The sequence below is a fragment of the Meles meles genome, chromosome 19 (assembly GCF_922984935.1).
Source record: "Meles meles chromosome 19, mMelMel3.1 paternal haplotype, whole genome shotgun sequence".
Classification (NCBI taxonomy): Eukaryota; Metazoa; Chordata; class Mammalia; order Carnivora; family Mustelidae; genus Meles; species Meles meles.
The window spans coordinates 17,251,487-17,272,351 of record NC_060084.1 but is presented as its reverse complement, the minus strand read 5'-3'; the positions used below and the strand labels follow the sequence as shown (position 1 = coordinate 17,272,351).

At 42.4% G+C, this 20,865-nt stretch overlaps 1 protein-coding gene across 7 annotated transcripts in view; it reads left to right on the top strand.

Moving 5' to 3' along the window:
- Positions 1-20,131, top strand: part of ZFP90 (ZFP90 zinc finger protein) — a 98,258-nt gene extending 78,127 nt beyond the window's left edge. For 5 of the 7 annotated variants that reach the window (XM_045989077.1, XM_045989074.1, XM_045989076.1 and 2 more), the window contains 3 exons: positions 13,225-13,351; positions 13,692-13,787; positions 17,717-20,131. In XM_045989077.1, coding sequence (XP_045845033.1) covers positions 13,318-13,351; positions 13,692-13,787; positions 17,717-19,365 — 1,779 coding nt within the window. In that variant the 5' untranslated portion in view covers positions 13,225-13,317 and the 3' untranslated portion in view covers positions 19,366-20,131. Of the gene's footprint in view, positions 1-6,102; positions 6,157-10,939; positions 11,093-13,224; positions 13,352-13,691; positions 13,788-17,716 lie in introns of those variants that run through there. The other 2 variants (XM_045989072.1, XM_045989078.1) reach the window with 2 other exon arrangements.
- The last annotated feature ends 734 nt before the right edge of the window (positions 20,132-20,865 follow it).

The window sequence follows — 20,865 nt, the reverse complement described above, 5'->3', positions numbered from 1 at the left end:
CTATTCATTCAGCCAATAGCCATTGAACCCCTGTGATGTGCTAAGACACTTTTCTAAGTGGTTGGGATATATTAGTGAACAACGTTTATAATCTCTGCTTTTGTGGGGCTTACGTCCTAGAAGGAGGAGACAGAAAAATGCAGTAAGTAACTTTTATAATATCCTAGAAGCTGACAGTACCAGAGGGGAGAAGAAGGTAGAGAAGGTAGAGAAAAGGAAGGGAGATGGGGGGGGTGGCTTGTGATAAGGGTACAGCTTAAATAACATGGTAAAGGTAAGCCTTATTCTTATTGAGATGGGGGCCTCTGGGCGGACTGGCAGGAGGCAAGGGAGTCCGTGGGGCACAGGTCTAGCGAAGAGTGCCTTGAGCAGCAGGACATGTGTGTGGTGTGTTCAGGGAGCTGCGGGTGGTTGGTATAGCTTGAGTCACTGTTGTTGAGCAGGAAACTAAGATGACTTTTTCTTCGTTTTAAAGATTGCTGTGAATGACAAAATGTAGGGGCAAGAATTTGAAAGTCAGAGCTCTCATGAAGAGGTGTTTGAGGGGTGGGACCTTCCTCTGGCATTTGGCGAGCAAATATCTGAAGGGACTCCGAAATGGAGGGGAACAGCAACAGAGGGGGGGGATACCCCAAAAATCCTTAGGATCTGTAGGATCATTAGTAGCTGTGTGTAAACATTAGGTATCTTTCTCTTCATTATATGCACTATGTTTTTAGTTAGGAATAAAAAAAGGTGAAACCACCAGAACAATAAGAAATGGGGAAAGTTTTAGAAGAAAAAAGTTGCATGTGGATTTCAGGTTTACCTTGAAGGGGAGGAAATAGAGAGGGACCAGGACCTGGTCTCCATGGACTCCAGATCCCAAGAGCTCCATGGTTAGGCTCATCAGGATGAACAGGCTCATCCAAAGCTGTCTTGGGTCACCCGGACTCAGACAAGATGCTCCTGGACCCCCAGGGGCAGCCAAGCCACTTGCTGAACCAGGTCAGGGAATGCTCAAGCTCCCTGTGTCCAGAGGTCCCCTTTCTTAGCCTCCTCCTGAGCTGCCTGGAGCCGGGTTTTAGGCCTCAGCCCAGACACACTTTCCCCTTTTGTGAGTTCGCACAACACCTGTGCACAGCAGTCATAGTGCTGTTTTTATGTCCTAAGGAGTTGTGTGTTTACCCATCCGTGTCTGTACTAAGCTTTCAGCTAGCTCCCTTAGGGCAGGGCCGTTTGTCTGCTTTCATCTCTTTCTCCAAAGTACATGCTCTGTAAGTGGGTGTCAAAGTAGCAAACATTCCTAACCACTTAACCCCAGCAGTAATTCTGTACTTTGTGTATTTTCTACTAAACTAGCAAAAACTGTGTTTTTCCAGTAACAGTGACCCTAATTTTCTGATAAAATAATTGTGCGAAACAGTATAACTTTCATTGAACCCTTTTAAGGAATTTGGTCCTTTTTAAAAATTTTATTTTTAGTTTTTTAAAAGATTTTATTTGAGAGAGCAAGAGAGAGAGTGAGAGAGCACAAGCCAGGGGGACAGCTGAGGGAGAGGGAGAAACAGGCCTACTGCTGAACAGGGAGCCCCACGTGGGGCTTGATACCAGGACCCTGAGATCATGACCTGAGCCGAAGGCAGATACTTAACCGACTGAGCCGTGCAGCCTCTCTTTGTTCTTTTTTTTTTTTTTTTAAAGATTTTATTTAGAGAGAGAGAGACTGGGAGCGGGAGAGGGGCAGAGGGAGAGAGAGAATCTCAAGCAGACTCCACACTGAGCACAGAGCCTGACGTAGGGCGGATTCTCATAACCGTGAGATTGGAGCCTGAGCTGAAATCAACATTCAGACACTTAACCTGTTGAGCCACCAAGGCTGTCCGAGAAATTTTGTCTTTAAGACAATGTTAGGATGTCAAAACCTGTTCTTTTAAGACCTATTTCAAAAAAATATTTGATCTTTTCCCTCTCTTTTCTATGTCTTATATATCTTATCAGGGGCACCTGGGTGGCTCAGTAGTTTAAGCATCTGACTCTTGATTTTGACTCAGGTCATGATCTCAGGGTCATGAGATGGAGCCTCATGTGTTGGGCTCCATGGAGCTCAGAGTCCAGTCAAGATTCTTTCTCTCTCTCTCCCCTGCTGCCCCTCCCTCTGCTTTCTCTCAAATAAATGAATAAAATCTTAAAATATTTATCTATCTAATCAAAGCATGTGAGCATATATATAATACAGATTTTTTTAGTACAAAAAAGTAATTTGTGATCTTTGTTTAGTACCTCTTTATTTGTTGTGATGAAGTTCCTTCATTTCTCTCTGTACATGTTTTTCCCTTCAACATTTTAAATTTCATATAATTTTTATGTGGATTTTCTTTTTTTTTTTTTTTTTTTTAAGATTATTTATTTATTTATTTGACAGAGAGAGCAAGAGAGGGAACACAAGCAGGGGGAGTGGAAGAGGGAGAAGCAGGCTTCCTGCTGAGCAGAGAGCCCAATGTGGGGCTCTATCCCAAGACCCTGGGATCATGACCTGAGCTGAAGGCAGACACTTAACTGACTGAGCCCCAACTTCTGTTTGTTTGTTTTTTTTAAACACTTTTGTTTTTCAGATTTTATTCATTCTTTGAGACAGAGCATGAAGGGGGGTTGTGTAGCAGAGGGAGAAGGAGAAGCAGATTCCCTGCTGTGTTGGGATGATTTGGGAATAGTTGATTTCATCCTCAGTTACTAAGGTTTTTACTTTTTTGCATCAACATTAGTGATTTAAGATTTTAAAATTACCCATTTCACTAAGATTTTTCACATTTCTTAACCCCTAGTGTGTATTTTGCTGGTTTGTTTATTCCCTTTAAAGTCATTTTTTTTGTTTTTTTTTTTTAAGATTTTTATTTTTAAGTAATCTCTAGACCCATTGTGGGGCTCCAACTCAGAACCCCGAGGTCAAGAACCATGCTCTATACTGACTGGGCCAGCTAGGGACCCCAGTTGTTTCTTTTCTTTTTTTAAAAGATTTTATTTATTTATTGACAAAGACCACAACTAGGCAGAGAGGCAAGCAGGGGCGGGAGCAGGCTCCCTGCCCAGCAGAGAGCCCAATGCAGGTCTCGATCCCAGGACCCCGAGATCATGACCGGAACGGAAGGCAGAGGCTTAACCCATTGAGCTACCCAGGAGCCCCCAGTTGTTTCTTTTATATACTAGATACGCCAGAGGTTTTTCTGTTTATCTGGTAATTAAGAGGAACCAGCTTTTGAATTTGGCTCTCAACATCATCATTTTTGTGTTTGCCCCTGCTTTTTATTTAACAAAAATATTATTTATTTATTTGTTTGTTTATTATTTATGATTCTGAAAATGATTCCTCATTTTCCTTCAGTAAGAATGACCCAGAGTGGGCGCCTAGGTGGCTCAGTCGGTTGGGCATCTGCCTTTGGCTTAGGTCAGGATCCCAGGGTCCTGGGATGGAGCCCTCATTGGGCTTCCCTCTTTGGGGAGCCTGCTTCTCCCTCTTCCTCTGCCTGCCGCTCCCCCTGCTTGTGCTCTTTGCCTCTGTCAAATAAAATCTTAAAAAAAAACAAAAAGAATGATCCAGACTCTATATTCATTCATTCAGCAGACATTTTTGGAATTCCTTCTCTATGCCAGGCAGTGGTTCTTAACTAGGGTCACATTTCATAAGTAGTCGGGCGAAGATGCCTGCTTCCTTTTTGACGTCAGTAGGGCTTCACTGAGGAAATTTAGTGAGAGGGTGTACATAAATGACTGAGCTTGGTGCCTGGCCTGTGGTGAGTGTTCACTGAATGTTACCTGTTGCTCTTTTATAATTAATCACCTGAGGAGTTTTTAAAAGTTGTTTGTCAGGGCCCTCTGTGCATGGCAAGTTTTCTAAGTTTCTCTGCTGATTCTGGACAATTCCACCATGCTTGGTTTTTGGAAAAAGAGTTTGAGAAAATGTTGAAGGAGAAAAACATGAACAAAAAGCTACAGTTCTAGGGGCACCTGGCTGGCTCAGTCAGTAGAGCATTCATGTCTTGATTTTAGGGTTGTGAGTTCAAGTCCAAGTTAGGGATAAAGATTACTTAAAAATAAATAAATAAAATCTTAAAAAAAAAAAGCATATATACTTAAAAAACACCAAACAGCTACTATTCTGAAATGGAGATATGGACCAAATGGTGAAGGGGGAGGCAGGGAGATGAGGGATCTAGAAAAGCTTCAGAAGGGAAGAGACCATTGAACTGGTTCTAGAAAGGGGAGTAGGAATTTTTCCTATAATGCTGGTGGTCAGATAAGATGTACAAAGACAAAGAGCCTCAAAAGAGAATCCTGTAGTAAGGGCAAGAAGTCCAAAATTGGTGAGAAAAGGGGGCAAAATTGGAGAGAAAGCTGTAAGGCTATATCACTATAAAGTCCCTTTAGAACCACTTTCGCTGTATCCCAAAGATTTTGGACTGCTGTGTTTTCATTTGTCTCTGTGTATTTTTTTTATTTCCTCTTTGATTTCTTGGTTGACCCATTCACCGTTTAGTAGCATGTTATTTAACCTCCACATGTTTGTGTTTCTTCCAGATTTTTTCTTGTGGTTTCATAGCATTGTGGTTGAAAAAGATGCATGGTATGCCTTCATTCTTTTTGAATTTCTTCAGACTTGTTTTGTGGCCTATCATATGAACTGTTCTGGAGAATGTTCCATGTGCACTTGAAAAGAAAGTGTATTCTGCTGTTTTAGGATGGAATGTTCTGAATGTATCTGTTGGCTCCATCTGGCCCAATGTGTCATTTGAAACCACTGTTTCCTACTTGATTTTCTGTTTGGACGATCTATCCATTGATTTAAGTGGAGTGTTAAAGTCCTCTGCTATTATTGTATTACTCTTGAAGACTTCCTTTATGTTTTTTACGAGCTGCTTTTGTATTTTGGTGGCTCCCATGTTGGGTGCATGCATATTTACGATTGTTATATCTTGTTGCATTATCTCCTTTATGATTATATAGTGTCCTTCTTTGTCTCTTGTTACAGTTTTTGTTTTGTTTTGTTTTTCGTGGGTTTTTTTTTCAGATTTTATTTATTTATTTGACACAGAGAAAGAGATCACAAGTAGGCAGAGAGTCAGGCAGAGAGAAAGGGGGAAGCAGGCTCCCTGCTGAGCAGAGAGCCTGATGCGGGGCTTGATCCCAGGACCTTGAGACCATGACCTGAGCTGAAGGAGGAGGCTTTAACCCACTGAGCCACCCAGGTGCTCCTGTTTTTCATGTTTTTAAAAGATTTTTATTTACTTATTTGACAGAGAGAAAGTGAGCACAAGCAAGGGGAATGACAGTGGGAGAGGGAAAAGCAGACTCCCTGCTGAGCAGGGAACCAGACGCCAGACTCCATCCCAAGAAGCCCAGGATCATGACTTGAGCCAAAGGCAGACTCTCAACCTACTGAGCCACCCAGGCATCCCTAAAGTCTTTGTTTTAAAGTCTATTTTGTTCAATATAAGTAATGCTACTCCAGCTTTCTTTTCACTTTCATTTGCATAATAAATGCTTGCCTATCCTTCCACTTTAAATCTGCATGTCTTTAGGTCTGGAATGAGTCTCTTTTAGGCAGGATATAGATGGGTCTTATTTTTTTCTCCATTCTGTCACCCTGTATCTTTTGACTGGAGTGTTTTGTCCATTTATCTTCAAAGTAATTATTGATAGATACGTACTTACTGCCGTTTTGTTACTTGTTTTACGGTTGCTTTTGTAGTTCTTTTCCTTCCTTTGCTCTTTTCTCTCTCTACTGGCTTTCTTTAGTGATATACTTGGATTCCACTCTCTCTCTTTTCTTCTTTTTTTTTTTTTTTTTGGCATGTCTGCTGCTGGTTTTTGGTTTGTGGTTACCGTTAGGTTTGTATATAGAATCTTACGCATATAGCAGTCCATATTAAGTTGATGGTCTCCAGAGTTTGAACCATTCTTTACTCTTTCCCCCCCCCCCCCCAACATTTTAGGTATATGGTGTCACAGTTTATATCCTTTCATTTTGTAACTCCCTTGATTGTTGTTGTTGTTGTTGGGCTTTTTTTTTGGAAAATATACTAATTTCTTTTTTTTTTTTTTTTTTTTTTTTTGGCACACTGCCAGGCTTGTGGAGCTGCTTTGGATGAACTCTGGCCAAGGGTATATTGGAGGGGGCAGGTCTGTAAGAGAATGCGAGGGTTGGGGCATACAGTGCCTGTAAGGTCCTTAATGGTCTGGTGTGGGGCAGGGCCTGCAGCCTCCTAGGAAAGCTCCTGCTTAGGCTGGGATGTAGGGTGAGTCCACAGAAGAGCACTGGGGATGGGTGTACTGTCAGCAAGCTGGGTGGAGAGTGTTCACACTGCAGGGGTTCCCAAAGGTGCCCATGTATTCAGGGTGGGGAGTGGGGGAGGGAAATGGCACCAGCCAGCTCTTTTGTTCTTAGAGAAGTCTCCCAAAGATTCCTGCCCCTCCAGCATATGGTCTGAGATTAGTAAATAAATCTCTTACCCCTATACCCCAGGTGGTTTTCAAATTGCTCCTTCTGTGGTGTTATTTTTGTGTGTGCTGTTTATTGTGCTCTTTTTTTTTTTTAATTTTATCTATTTATTTGACAGAGATCACAAGTAGGCAGAGAGGCAGGCAGAAAGAGAGGAGGAAGCAGGCTCCCTGCCAAGCAGAGAGCCTGATGTGGGACTCGATCCCAGGACCCTGAGATCATGACCTGAGTTGAAGGCAGAGGTTTAACCCACTGAACCACCCAGGCGCCTTGTGCTGTCTCTTTAAAGGCGGGGACTCAGTTTCCTATCACCCTGTCTGGCTCTTCGAGAGCTGAACCCAGTGATTTTTTTTTTTTTTTTAAGTTGCATGGGGTACCAGGTGGCTCAGTTGGGTGTCTGCCTCCTGCTCAGGTGATGGTCTCAGGGTCCTGAGATTGAGCTGAGCAGCTAGCTCCCTGCTCAGCAGGGAGTCGAAATGTTTCTCCGTCTCCCGCCCCCCCCCACCGCCAGCTTGTGCTGTCTTTTGCTCTACTCACGTGCTCTCTCTCTGGAATAAATGAAATCATTTAAAAAACTTTATTAAATTCCCATGTGTTAAGCCCCACTTATTAATAAGAACGTTCAAAGTTAGGCCCCTCTGATTTTCAAAGCTCAGTGTTACAGGGATTCATCTTGCCAGTGCAGTCCCATGTGCTGGGGGTGCCTGGTGTGGGGATCTGCTTCTTTTTTTTTCTGTGCCCACGTTGTTCCTCCCTCCTGCAAACAGTCCCACAGATCAGTTTGGCTCCTCACCAGGCTTCATCCTTCCTACTCTCTTCACTGTGGCCTCTTCTCTACATTTCTCTGTGGAGAGTCTGTTCTGCCAGCCTTTAAGTCATTTCCTGGGTTCCTTGCACTGAGGCGGGTGCTAAGTATATCCACAGGGTGAGGTGGAGATCTAGGACGGTCCAAAACAACAGAAACTACATATATAATTTTAAATTTTCTAGTAGTACAATGTAGAAAGAGATGGGTGAAATTAATTTTGGTAATACATATTATTTAACCCAATATAACCGAAATATTTCTAAATGAATCAGTATTTTAAAGTTTCTAACGAGATAGTTTATTTCTTTATTTTGGTGCTATTTGAAACCCAGTGTGTAACTTATACTTGCCACACAGCCGAGTTTGAATTAGCCACATTACAGGTGCTCAGTTGTGACATGTTTCTGGTGGCTACCACATCAGCATGCGTCTAGAAAGTTACTGCCTGGCTTAATGGTATCATTGGCAGGGGAGGTTTTGAGCAGGATTTGAGACATGAAAGGGAGGGTCTATATGTAGGAGATGTTTTTTGAGGCTCTTGGTGATTCCAGGGCCTAAATGAAAAATGAGACAAGGATGAGGTCCAGGTTTCCAGGTGAGATGCTCTGGATGATCATGCCCTTAGCCTAAGTGGGGCGTGTGTGTGTGTGCGCGTGTGCACGTGCACCTATGCGTGTGAAGGAGTAATAGTGGTTTCTGTCCATATTCAATGGGTAGATATGCCCTTAACCCAATTTGCCAGGCTGTTACTGGTCTGGTAGCAGAAAGCACAGAGTACTTGAGTGAAAACCTCCCACTGTCTTAGCAAGTGTAGTGTGTTCTAATTGGGAAAACTAACTTTGGTCTTGGAGTAGTTTGTATAAATGTGATTGTTTTTACTTACCAGCTACCATTCTCTGGTTTTCAGCTTTGTGAAGTTTCTAAGTTACAAAGTTTCCTGAGTTAGAATTTGAGCAGATTTCTGCTCTGGAGTTGGCACATGTTGGAGTGGGAGGTGGTATCTCTGTATCTGCAAGTGTTGTTCTGCAGAGCTCCAAGTGTCCTTTCACCCTTCTGCTCTTAACTCTTGGGTTTTCCGTTCTGGGAACCCAGCTAGAGATGTTATAGATGAGAAGATTGGACCAGGAGGTCCATGATTCACCCAAGGGATTGCATGCTATCAGTGGGCCACTTTTTATGGGCCCAGGAAATCAAGTCTTCTCAACGTTGGATATGCTGTTTCTAGTTCTTTGGACCTTTTATGTTAACATGGCAAAGGCAAAATACTTGATACTTCGTGATAACCTTCTTAATTTTTAAAAGGGGTTGATAATGAGGTCTGTTTATATCTGGAAGGAGGGTGAATGCTGTCCTGTTGAGCTCTCAGAGTGGCTCGCTCGCACCAGAGGTCTTAGTACATTTTACCTATTTAATATTACAAGCTCTTGATTGTCTTTTATGTACCAAACTGATTCTGACTTCTGGAGATTCAAAGGTGCCTGAGACAAGGTCTTGACCCTTTGGAAGCGCAATGAATAATAGGTAACAGACAATATAACATAGTGTCTTATGAGCGTGCTGGAGGGGGCCCAGGGAGGAGGGTCATGGGAGGTGTGAGGCACTTGGCCCAGACATGGGGGTAGGAGAGGAACCCCAGAGGAGAAAACTTTACAGAGTCTTGCTGAGAGAATTAATGTTACCTAGGCAGAAGAGGGTAGGCCAAGCATTTTTACAGAGGCAAAAGAGCGTGTTTAGTTTTAAGTTGTAACTCTTCTGCAGGCTGAATTATGGTGTCCACGGTTAGGAAAAGCCAGAGGTAAGGCTGTGGAAGTAAGGTGTGGACCAGGTTATGAAGGACTCTGAAGGTCACATGAAGGAATCTAATTTTTAATCTAAAGAGAAACATTTTTTGGGTGCTTGGGTGGCTCAGTCGGTTAAACATCTGTATTCAGATCAGGTCATGATCCCAGGGTCCTCGAGTCGAGTCCTGGTTTGAAGAAAATAGGTGATAGTCAGCCTCTCCCGGAGTTTACATTGTGCTCTGCAATATATACTATAAGCAAATGAAAATATATGTCAGGTGGGAAGGACTATGAAAAGGAGAGGAAACCAGAGTGACAGTGCAGATGCTGCACATAAAACAGATGCTGTTTTATGCAGGGTGGTCAGGGAAGTTTGCTCTGATGAGGTGAAATTTGAACAAAGAGCTGGAGCAAATGAGTAGGGAGCCACGTGCAGATCTTCAGGAAGAAGCTTCCAGGTCAAGGGAACGGTCAAAACAAAGGCTCCAGAGCAGAAACATGCTTGGTGTGTTCCAGGAATCTGAAGGAGGAAGAGCAGTGGGTCAGGGATGAGGTTCAAGATGAAGTCAGGGAGATTGGGGGGAACAGAGTGGCGGGGGGATGTGTAGGCCACTGTGAGGACTTTGGCTTTTACTTGGAGTGAACTGAGATCCTGTTGGCAATTTTGAAGCAAAGCAGTGAATTGATGTGACAGATTTTAACACGATCACTCTATTTGATATATGGAAGACAGACCGCGGAGCAGAGCATAAGTGGAAAAGGAGAGAAGTTAGGGAGGTTGTAGCAGTAGTCCGGGTAAGAGGCGATGGTGGCCTGGTTTGTAACATGATCAAAGGTTTGCATTTTAGAAAACTGACTCCCATAGTGGGTAGGAAAGAGAGTTGTGGGACCAAGAGTAGAACAGAAGCCAGTAGTTGCCCTGTTGAAGCAAGAAATGACATTTGTTGAACTAGACATTTGTTCACTGGTTAGCATTCCCTTTCATGAGTGCAGTCCGTTTGGGGAAGCAGAAGAAAATCAGGAGCCCATGTATTAAATATGGGGAAACTGGGGGCACCTCTGCTGGCTCACTGAAAAGAGAATAGGACTCGATCTCGGGGTTATGAGTTCGAGCCCCACATTAGGTGTAGAGATAATTAATTAAAAATAATAGAGGTGCCTGGCTGGCTCTGTTGGAGGAACATGTGATTCTTGATCTCAGAGTTGTGAGTTCAAGCCCTACGTCGGATGTAGAGATTATTTAAATAAATAAACATTTTAAAATAGTAATAATAAATTGATAGGAGGGACCAGTTAGGCAAAGGAATCCAGGTTGGCTGACAACCAAAGGGGCTGTATGTTTACAAGACAGAGTAGGCAATGGGGAGAAGTGTTATTTCTTACAACCTGACTTAAAATGCCTGCCTTGGTCCAACCCCTTTTGGCTGGGCCATGCCCATCCCAAGCCCAGCCTCTCTTTTCAAGCTTGGTAGTCCCCAGATTGGATTCCCACTTTCTTCTCCAATTGAAATGGTACTTTCATCTTCAGGCCTAGCACATAGCCAGCCTTGATCTTCTCTCCCTTCCCTCATTTTCTGTCCTCTGCAGGCCTGTGGCACCTCGCTTTACTACGAACTCTCTCATACCGTGCTGTAACGAATAAAACATCTTAAAATAGACTGAAACCTACTCAAGGACTGCAGTGTTTTTCAGTTGCATATTTCTTTCTGTCACAGTGCATCTGGTAAAGCCAGGCACCTAGTGAATGTCTCCTGTCATCTTCCCTGGCACAGTCCAGATCCCTGATTTCTGTCGGAAAAATCTCCCACATTCCAGTCTTCCTTGTTCCTGCAGGGACACAGCCACAGTGCTGAGCAAGAATACGGTATGGAGGAGCCAGTGTTGTGTGTGGATGTGGTCATGATCCTCTCTCAACAGGAGGAGGGCCCACTCCTGTCTTCTCTAGAATTCACATCTCTGTCAGGAAACCAGAGTTCAGTGTGACTCAGATACTTGCTGGACAGGTGTTTTCAAGTTAAAGAAAAAAAGGTACAGTCTCTGCCCTCATAAAATGCTCAGCATCTAACTAGGAATACAAGTATTAAATAGATTATTAGGTTTATTTGAATAGTCATAGGTGTACAAAATGGCTTAAAACACATAATACCAAAACAAAAACAAAAACAAACAAACAAAGAAAACAAACCCAAAACACATAATACAGGGATTGACCCTCCAGTGGGGGATCAGAAGACTTCACTGAGGATCTGTTAACCAAGACCTGAAGTATGGAATGGAATTAGCACAGGAAAGACAAGTGGGAAGGTGGGGAGAGAATGACACCCCCCAGGAAATTGAAGTAGCTCCAGATGAGCTATAGCGGAGCCCACAGAGAGAGGAACACAAAATAAGACCGAAACTTCCATGTAACCTTCCCTTACTGCTCCAGTTAACCCAGCTCTGCTCTCAGTGCTTTTTCACACTAATTATCTTTACCATATTTTACTGTACACATTTTGAGATCGAAATCCAACCAGGACCAAAGGAAATATTTCAGGTAGGGCATGTTGACAGGTATCTCATAGCCTTAACAAGGCCTAGTAAGACAAGACAAAACTCATCCTTAAGTATTGGAACTGATGGAGAGGCATGGGGATCTTAGCCGGCCTAGGTTCAGTGGGTAGTGAGGAAGAAGTGATTGCAGGGGTTAAGAATCAGGAAAAGACCTTGATCTAGCAATTCCAATTCTCACTAGCTATATCTACAAAAAGGAGTTATTGTAGTAATGTTTGTAGGAGCAAAATACTGACTAATTGTCCACTAACAGGGACTGGTTTATTCACTCACCAACCATTTTTTTTAAAGATTTTATTATTTAAGAGAGAGAAAGAGAGTGATAGAGCATGAGTGGGTTAGAGAGGGAGAAGCAGACTCCCCGCTGATCAGGGAGCCTGACATCAGGCTGGATCCCAGGACTCCAGGATCATGATATGAGCTGAAGGCAGACACTAAACCGACTGAACCAGCTAGGCTCAGCGCAGCCCCCTCACCAAGCATTTCTTAAGCATCCACTCTGTGCTGGGCACATAAATGATTAAGATAGATAAAGTCCCTCTTCTTGTGGAGCTCATGATGTCTGGGATGGAGGGGCAGAGAGGTTAACAAGTTAATCTCAGATTATTGTTGAAAGTACAAGTGTCCTTTTTACCTGAATGTGTTTGGTTCCTGAGTTCAAGTGGCAGGGATTCAGGCAGTGAGAGGTGCCTGTGTTTGGAGGAATATTAACATGGTAGTGCAATGGAGAGTAAATTGGAGGGAGGTGGTAAGACAACTTTCCTGAGGGGGTGTGCTCAAGATGAGACCTGAGTAACTAGAAACTAGTTTTCCACCATGTGGAGATCCTAGGGAAGAGGGAGTAACAAGTATAAAGGCCCCATGGTAGGAACAAGCTGGATGTATTCAGGGATCAGCAAGGGCAGCCTGTCCAGAGTCCAGTAAGTGGTGGGCGTGTCTGGATCTCTTCCGCAGGACAGTGGGGTGCTCTTGGTTTTAGGCGATGAATATGTTATGGTACTGTTGTCTGTGGAGTACTATGAGGCAATTCAAAGGGATAAGGTGAAATTATTTGTACCCCTATGGGAAAATCTCCAAGATACATAGTTAAATGCAAAAAGCAAGTTGAAGAGCCATATGTAAGGTAGTTCACAAAACAAGACTGTGTGTGCGTGTGAATGAAACACGGAGTAGGGACTCTTGCATGTATGTACCAAACTGTTCACAGTGCTTATTTCTAGGGAGCACAGTGAAATTGGTGAAAGGGGTGAAGGAGGGCTATTGTTTTTACACCCCCCCCCCCATTATATTTGGATTTGGTAACAAAGAAAGTGCATGGGCAGTGAGGAATTGATCATTGTGTGACAAGGCTTGGCTTTCCAAGAAAACATGCTAGCTAAGTAGAGATACGGGATTGCAGAATATGTTGCCCCTCATGACATTCCTGCCTGCCATACTGGATTCTTTACAAAATTATGTGAGCAGCTAGTGTATTTAACCCAACATTGCCCCCTCCGGATATCAAATGTGTGATCACTGTTTCTGATAGCCCTGAAGTATGTTCCCAGTGTTGCCTTGGGAACATTTGTGGTGTGGATCCCTAGTTGAACAGGAATGTGATCCTACAGGAATCAGTGACATTCAAAGATGTGGCTGTGGACTTCACCCAGGAGGAATGGCACCACGTGGACCCTGCTCAGAGGCGCTTGTACAGGGATGTGATGCTGGAGAACTATAGCCACCTGGTTTCTCTTGGTAAGGACTGAGTCAGTATCTCTTGCCTACTGGCAGGTTTTTTCTTTCTCAGGTGCTAAGATTGTGGGGCTCATAGATCAGGTGGCCCTGAGCAGGGTTGCCTCACAATTAGAGCTTCTTCTCTTTTGGACTCAGCTTTATAGTTCCCTGAGCCTGCTCTTTAGGTAAAGTTCTTTCGTTTGCAGAACTGGAAGTAGGTCATTTGATTGCATGACTCCTCAAGTTGCACCTTTTTTTTCCCTTCAGAGTTCCTGAAGATCAAGGACTAGTACTGACTTGTAGGAGGGGTCTTTGTCCACTTGCACAAACAACCAAATCTTGTGTATTTACCCATGAGCAGGGTATCAAGTTTCCAAGCCAGAGGTGATCTTCAAATTGGAACAAGGAGAAGAGCCATGGATATCAGAGGGAGAAATCCAAAGACCTTTCTGTCCAGGTAAATGAGGGGGAGTAAGGATGCAGGAATCTGTGCACAGTGGCACAGCTGGGGCGGGGCAGAGGGGGGAGCACCTTCATATTGGCGCCTTGGGAACTCCTAGACCTACAGAGGAAACGGAGCCATCTCCCGGATGACACCTCTGTCTCCCTTCTCCAATAGAGTGGTCCTACTGCTGGCAGGTCTCAGGAAAATGTACCCCTTTGTCCTACACAGAATACCATTTCTCCCTATACTGTGACCCGATTGCTGGATTTTCTCCTCTGGTGTCCTCCGTCTCCCATCATGATTAGCAATCCATTTTCTTATTCACTGAGACATTAATTGAACTCTCATGTCCTCTTGTTTTGTCTTTCTCCTTTTACAGTCGGTGGCCCCAGACTTGTAGGCAGTACCCATGGCTTTGATTCTCCCATCTTTTCATAACTTGCCTTCAGACTTCTTTTCCTCACCACACTCCTACAACACCTCTCTCGGGAGGAGTACCATCTTCCTTCCATCCTGTTTTCATGCCAGTTTGCTTCATTGCCTCTCCATGGTTCCTGGAGTGTCATCCTTTCCTGATCTCCGGACTTACTAAGTACTTTGTAGCTTTAGGTCTTTGACTTTGCTTGGTTTTCTCCCTAAGCGAGAGGGAGATGCTCCTCCTCCCCTTTTCTTTCTGTACTACCACCAAACAAGGGTGGTAGTTACAGAGCTTTATTCTATACTTTGGACCTAGAAATAATCCTTACTTGTGCCCTGGTCATTTTTTTCCCTTCTCATAGGACCCATCCTTGTGGAAGTCCCATGCAATTAAATACCTAAAATCTAAATTAATCATCTTTCATCCCCAGCCAGCACATTTTGCTGCCTTGCCCATTACTCATTTCTCCATTTGCCTGTTAGAAACCACTGGATCTCTAATCCCTCAGTCCAAACAACCCAGTCAGTTTAGACTTTTTCTTGCAGTTCAGGTTAGTTTCTTCTCAAACTAGGCCCCACGTGGAGATTACTATAATTCCCAGTTGAAATTGCTCAGTCTTTTCTTTTATAAGCAATATTGGATTTTTAAAATCATAGCTTTTTTGAGATATAATTTAAATGCCATAAAATTCACCTTTTTGAAGTGTACAGTTTCCTGGTGTTTCAGATTTTTACTGAGTTGTGCAACCATCACCATTATCTAACTACAGAACATTTCAGCACCCAAAAAGAAACCCCATACCCATTCCTCCCAACTCCTGCACCCATTAACCTTTATCTCTCAATGGATTACCATTTCTGGATATTTTATGTAAATGGAGTCATCTAATATGTAGCCTTTTGTGACTGGCTTCTTTCACTTAGCATAATATTTTCAGGGTTCATTCATGTTGTAGCATATATTAGTACCTCTATACTTTGTATTGCTGAGTAATATTCCATTGTATAGACATACCACCTTTTATTTATCTACTCATCACTTGGTGGACCATATTGGATTTTAATGCTCTATCTTCATAAACCACTTACCTCTGACAAAACCTTGCTGTTACTCCCTGTACCTCGTTATAGGAAATAAAAACTCCCCCTCGACTAACAGGTCGCCTATCATATCTTCCAGTATTCTCTTTCTGTTCCCACTAAAACAAGTTCCACTTGGGTTGAACTTTTTAATGTTTTCTGTAAGTAGTGTACGGTTTCCCTAATCAGGTGATACTTTCTACCTATCCAAAGCTGTCTATTCCTTAAGTTCAAGGTGTCTGTTCAATCCATGAACTTACTATGTTATGTATTTATTTATTCCTTTCCTGGTCACAAATACCATTTATATTGTCTTTACTGCCCAAGCTCAGATTTTTAAAGTATACCATCTGATGGTTTTCCTTTTTTATCGAAAGATTGATTCTTATTTCTAAGACTTCAGGCTCTTGGAGAAAGAGTCTATTGTATATCTATGTATTCGGTGTTACAGAGCACGTAGAAAGCAGTCAGAAATTACTTGATTGTTTTTTCATGTGATTGGGGAGATAACTTTCTCATTCATTCATGTCAGCATTTCTTGAATATCCCTCTGAGAAGTATTCTAGAAGAAATAGAAAGCATTTTCTGACATTTGGAAAATTAGAATTGAGTCTTGTTCGAGGGTAAGGAATTTTGAGGCTTAGCGTCCCTTGATTGTTGTTTTTTTCCCTCCTGACATTTTATGAATATTTTCAAATGTATGGGAAGTTGAAAAAATTATACAGTGAACACCATATACCTACCACCAAGATGCTGTTGTTAAAATATTAATACATTTGTATTCATCTATCCCATCTATCAATCTTTTTTTTTAAATCTGTCATACTTTTTGATGCATTTCCAACTAAGTTGCCAACACAAGTACATTTCACTCCTATATTCCTTGTATCTTTAACCAGAGTTCAATATTTATGGTTTTTTTTCAAGAAAGACATGCATACAGTAAGATACACAGATCTTCTAAGTACCATCCAGTTGATTTTGACAAATGCACTCACTCATCTAATCCAAATTCATTTCAATATAAGAACATGTCCATCACCTCAGAGCCCTCCTTCTCCTTAGTTTTTAAAAGTTACCATTTTTAGAGGCTCCTGAGTGGCTCAGTCGTTAGGCAGCTGCCTTTGGCTCAGGTCATGATCCCAGTGTCCTGGGATCGAGCCCCGCATCAGGCTCCCTGATTGACAGGAAGTCTGCTTCTCCCTCTCCCACTCCCTCTAATTGTGTTCCCTCTCTCACTGTGTCTCTCTCTATCAAATAAATAAATAAAATCTTAAAAAAAAAAAACCTAGAAACTAATTGGTATTAGTATTTTGAGGTTAAACAGAGGTTTGGTTTTGTTTTGTTTGAGATTTTTTTATTTATTTGACAGCACCAGCGAACATAAGCAGGGGGAGGGGCAGAGGGAGAGGAAGAAGCAGACTCCCCACTGAGCAAGGAGCCCGATGTGGGACTTGATCCCAGGACCCTGAGGTCATGACCTGAGCCAAAGGCAGACGCTTAATAACTGAGCCACTGGGCACCCTGAAACGGGGGTTTAGAGATCAGTTTATTAGGCTAAGTAAAATCCTTTTTGTTCAAGAGAGGTGATTAGTGTAGAACCAGAACTCCAATAGGCTAAAACCTTAGCCCTAATTATAAAGGCAATGATGATTTGCCTCCTAAAATACGACTTTATCTCAGCTTTTAAAGTATAGCAATTGGTCTCCAAGTATGTCAAAGGATGATTTCCATTACATCAATTGCTGTGGATTTTCTCTATTGGATTTGAAGATTTGGAGCCTCACAGGAGACTTTAAAGAAATTGTGAATTGGCTCTATTAGGAAGACAGATTTGGGGATGATTTGTAAAATGGGCAGGAAGCATGAAGAACATATAGGATCTTGCAAGACAGACCATGGTTTTATTCCATTTGTGTCTGTGCTTAACATTCTTCTTCTTTTTTTTTTTTTTAAGATTTTATTTATTTATTTGTCAGAGAGAAAGAGAGTGAGCACAGGCAGACAGAGTGGCAGGCAGAGACAGAGAGAGAAGCAGGCTCCCCGCTGAGCACGGAGCCCGATGTGGGACTCGATCCCAGGACGCTGGGATCATGACCTGAGCTGAAGGCAGCCGCTTAACCAACTGAGCCACCAGGCGTCCCTACACATATGAGCATGTGCTTAACATTCTCATGCTCACTTATTCCCTTTCTTCCTAACCAGTCCTGCTAGAGGGGCTTCCTCACTCTAGACTTCCCATACCCTCTGACTCGGCGGTCTGCGCTGTCACTTCTCCGTACTCTTCCTTTCCTTCATTGTGGGTGTTCTCTCCAAACTATAGGACTAATTGCAAAACAGAATCATGTATAGTTTATATTTCTTCCATTTCCCCATTCCTGCTGTAGCAGTTTGTTTCAGCAGGAGGGAATAGGAGACTTTTGCACTTCGGATTTTTTTTTCAGACTGGAAGACCAGGCCTGAAGCCAAATCATCACATCTGCAAGAGAGCGTCTCTGCGGGATCCCGTAGCACAGATGGCCTTTCACATGCCACCTTCCAAAGCGCTTGGGGTGTTGGTAGCCAGTTTGAGAGGCACCAGGAAAACTGGAAAAGGTACTTGGGGCCAGATGCATCCAACCAGAAGAAAATAATCACACCAGAAGAAAACTTCCAGCAAAATAAATTTGGTGAAAACTCTAGATTGAACACAGTCCTGGTTACACAACTGAACATTCCTTCAAGGCCTAATGAATGTGATACACTAGGAAGTAATTTGGGACATACTTCAGATATAATTAATCAGAATAATATCCTTGCAAAAAAGAAACCGTATAAATGTGACAAATGTAGAAAAGCCTTTATTCATAGATCTTCGCTTACCAAACATGAGAAAACTCATAAAGGAGAGGGAGCTTTCCCCAATGGTACAGATCAGGGTATTTATCCTGGAAAGAAACACCATGAATGTACTGACTGTGGGAAAACCTTTCTCTGGAAGACACAACTTACTGAGCATCAGAGAATTCACACTGGGGAGAAGCCCTTTGAATGTAATGTGTGTGGGAAGGCCTTCAGGCATAGCTCCTCCCTTGGTCAGCATGAGAATGCTCACACAGGAGAGAAGCCTTACCAGTGCAGTCTCTGTGGGAAAGCCTTCCAGCGCAGCTCCTCCCTTGTTCAACACCAGAGAATTCACACTGGAGAGAAACCCTATCGATGCAATTTATGTGGGAGATCTTTTAGGCATGGCACGTCCCTCACTCAGCATGAGGTCACACATAGTGGAGAGAAACCCTTCCAGTGTAAGGAATGTGGGAAAGCCTTTAGTCGATGTTCTTCCCTCGTCCAGCATGAAAGGACTCATACGGGAGAGAAACCTTTTGAATGTAGCATATGTGGGAGGGCTTTTGGTCAGAGTCCATCCCTTTATAAACATATGAGGATTCATAAGAGAGGCAAACCTTACCAAAGCAATAACTATAGCATAGATTTCAAGCACAGCTCATCTCTTACTCAAGATGAAAACACTGTCGCTGAAATGAAATCCTATCATTGTAATGACTGTGGGGAAGACTTCAGTCTCATTACTGACTTTACTGATCATCAGAGGATCCATACCGGACAGAACCCCTATGAATGTGAGCAGAACTTTAGCCAACAACCTATTTCTCATCCTGGAGAGAAACCCTATCAGTGTAATGTATGTGGAAAAGCTTTCAAAAGGAGTACAAGCTTCATAGAGCATCACAGAATTCATACTGGAGAAAAACCCTATGAATGTAACGAATGTGGAGAAGCCTTCAGTCGGCGCTCATCACTTACTCAGCATGAGAGAACCCACACTGGAGAGAAACCCTATGAATGTATTGACTGTGGGAAAGCCTTCAGTCAAAGTTCATCCCTCATTCAGCATGAGAGAACTCATACTGGAGAAAAACCCTATGAATGTAATGAATGTGGGCGAGCCTTTCGAAAGAAAACCAATCTTCACGATCATCAGAGAATTCATACTGGAGAAAAACCCTATGCTTGTAAGGAATGTGGGAAAAATTTCAGTAGAAGTTCAGCACTAACTAAACACCAGAGAATTCATGCACGAAATAAACTGTAGAAGCCCCGAAATTAAGGAATGTGCAGAAAATTTTAGCTAAAATATTGTTCTTATTTAGTATCTGAGGATTCTTACTAGAGAGGAAGCTTAAGAATGTAATGGCCGTGTGTGTGTGTGTGTGTGTGTGTGTGTGTGTGTGAAGAGAGCTCTGTGCTAGTGACTGTTTTTTTTTTTTTTTAAATAAATAGAAGCCACATTCTCAAATCTGATTATAGACTTTTGTAAAAACAACTACGAACATCATATATAACCAATTGGAAAGGATATGCCTATGTATTGGACTTTTTAAAGCGTTTGAATATATGTATGCAGGAGATCATCAGCTTTGAACAGTTTGACTTGTAACTCTGTGTTTACAACCTTTTTTAATAAAGCTCCTGCAGTAATGACCAAAACTTACTTTTAAAATTGCTTGACAACTGCATTCAACTGCAGCTCTTACATTAAATTCACCATGGAAACCAATTCCACCTCCCGGAATCCAACATTCAAAGAATGAGATCAGCTTGTCCAACCACTTCATTGTACAGATGAAGAAACCAAAAGCCAAAGATGTGAAGTGGTTTGCACAGTGTGATATAACTTATAATGGCAAAGCTGGGTGGAGAAAGCAGGTCTCCTGGATCTTTGGCCCTGTGGTCTAGCCACTGAAAAGGTATTTGGGAATTCAGAGGGCTTTAATGTAAATTTTAAAATAAATCAGATGCACAAACTAATGAGCACTCAGATACTCTGGGAATTCATAAAAGCGTAAGAGGCAGCAAAATACAGAGGCAGATTTGTCACAGACATATTCAGAACAGTTTGTTGGAAGCTTACATACCAAAATGTTAACAAAAACTGTGGATAGTTCAACTGCTGGTGACTTTTTTTCCTTTTTCCAAGTGTAATATTTATACTTTCAACTATCATATGTCAGTTTCATAGACCTGTTAAGTCCTCTTACTGTGGTTTTTTTTTTTTTTTTTTTAATCACACTCCCATGAGAAAGCGCTGCCCCAAGCTTCCTATTATTAAACCAATGGGAAAACAGCACAAAACTAAAGAGGAAAAAATTTCCCCAAGTTAATTTTACTGTGGAGAAGTATAAATATAATTACCCAATGTCATAAAATCTTGTCTTTAAATCAGTTTTGAGAACCAATGTGATGACCCATTTTGTGTGCCAAGGAAATACTTCATTATGAAAAATTCAACTTCTTTAGTTCTATGCTGCTTTTCCATCAGTAAGGCATGAGATCAGCATCAGTAGCCCAACCCAATCCTAATGTTCTCTCATGCCTCCCATGGACTATCCTAAAGGTGCCAACAGTGGGGATAAATTTGGAAGCAACTGTGGTCCTTGACCCCTTTGACACAACAGCCTTTCCCAAGTAAATTTTCCCACCCTGATGAATCCTGGAGAGGAATGATATGGGTGATGTTGATGATAAACATTTCCTATTGCCTTCTTTGCATGCCAAGTAGCAGGATCCATTATCCTTGTCTCATCCTGGACAA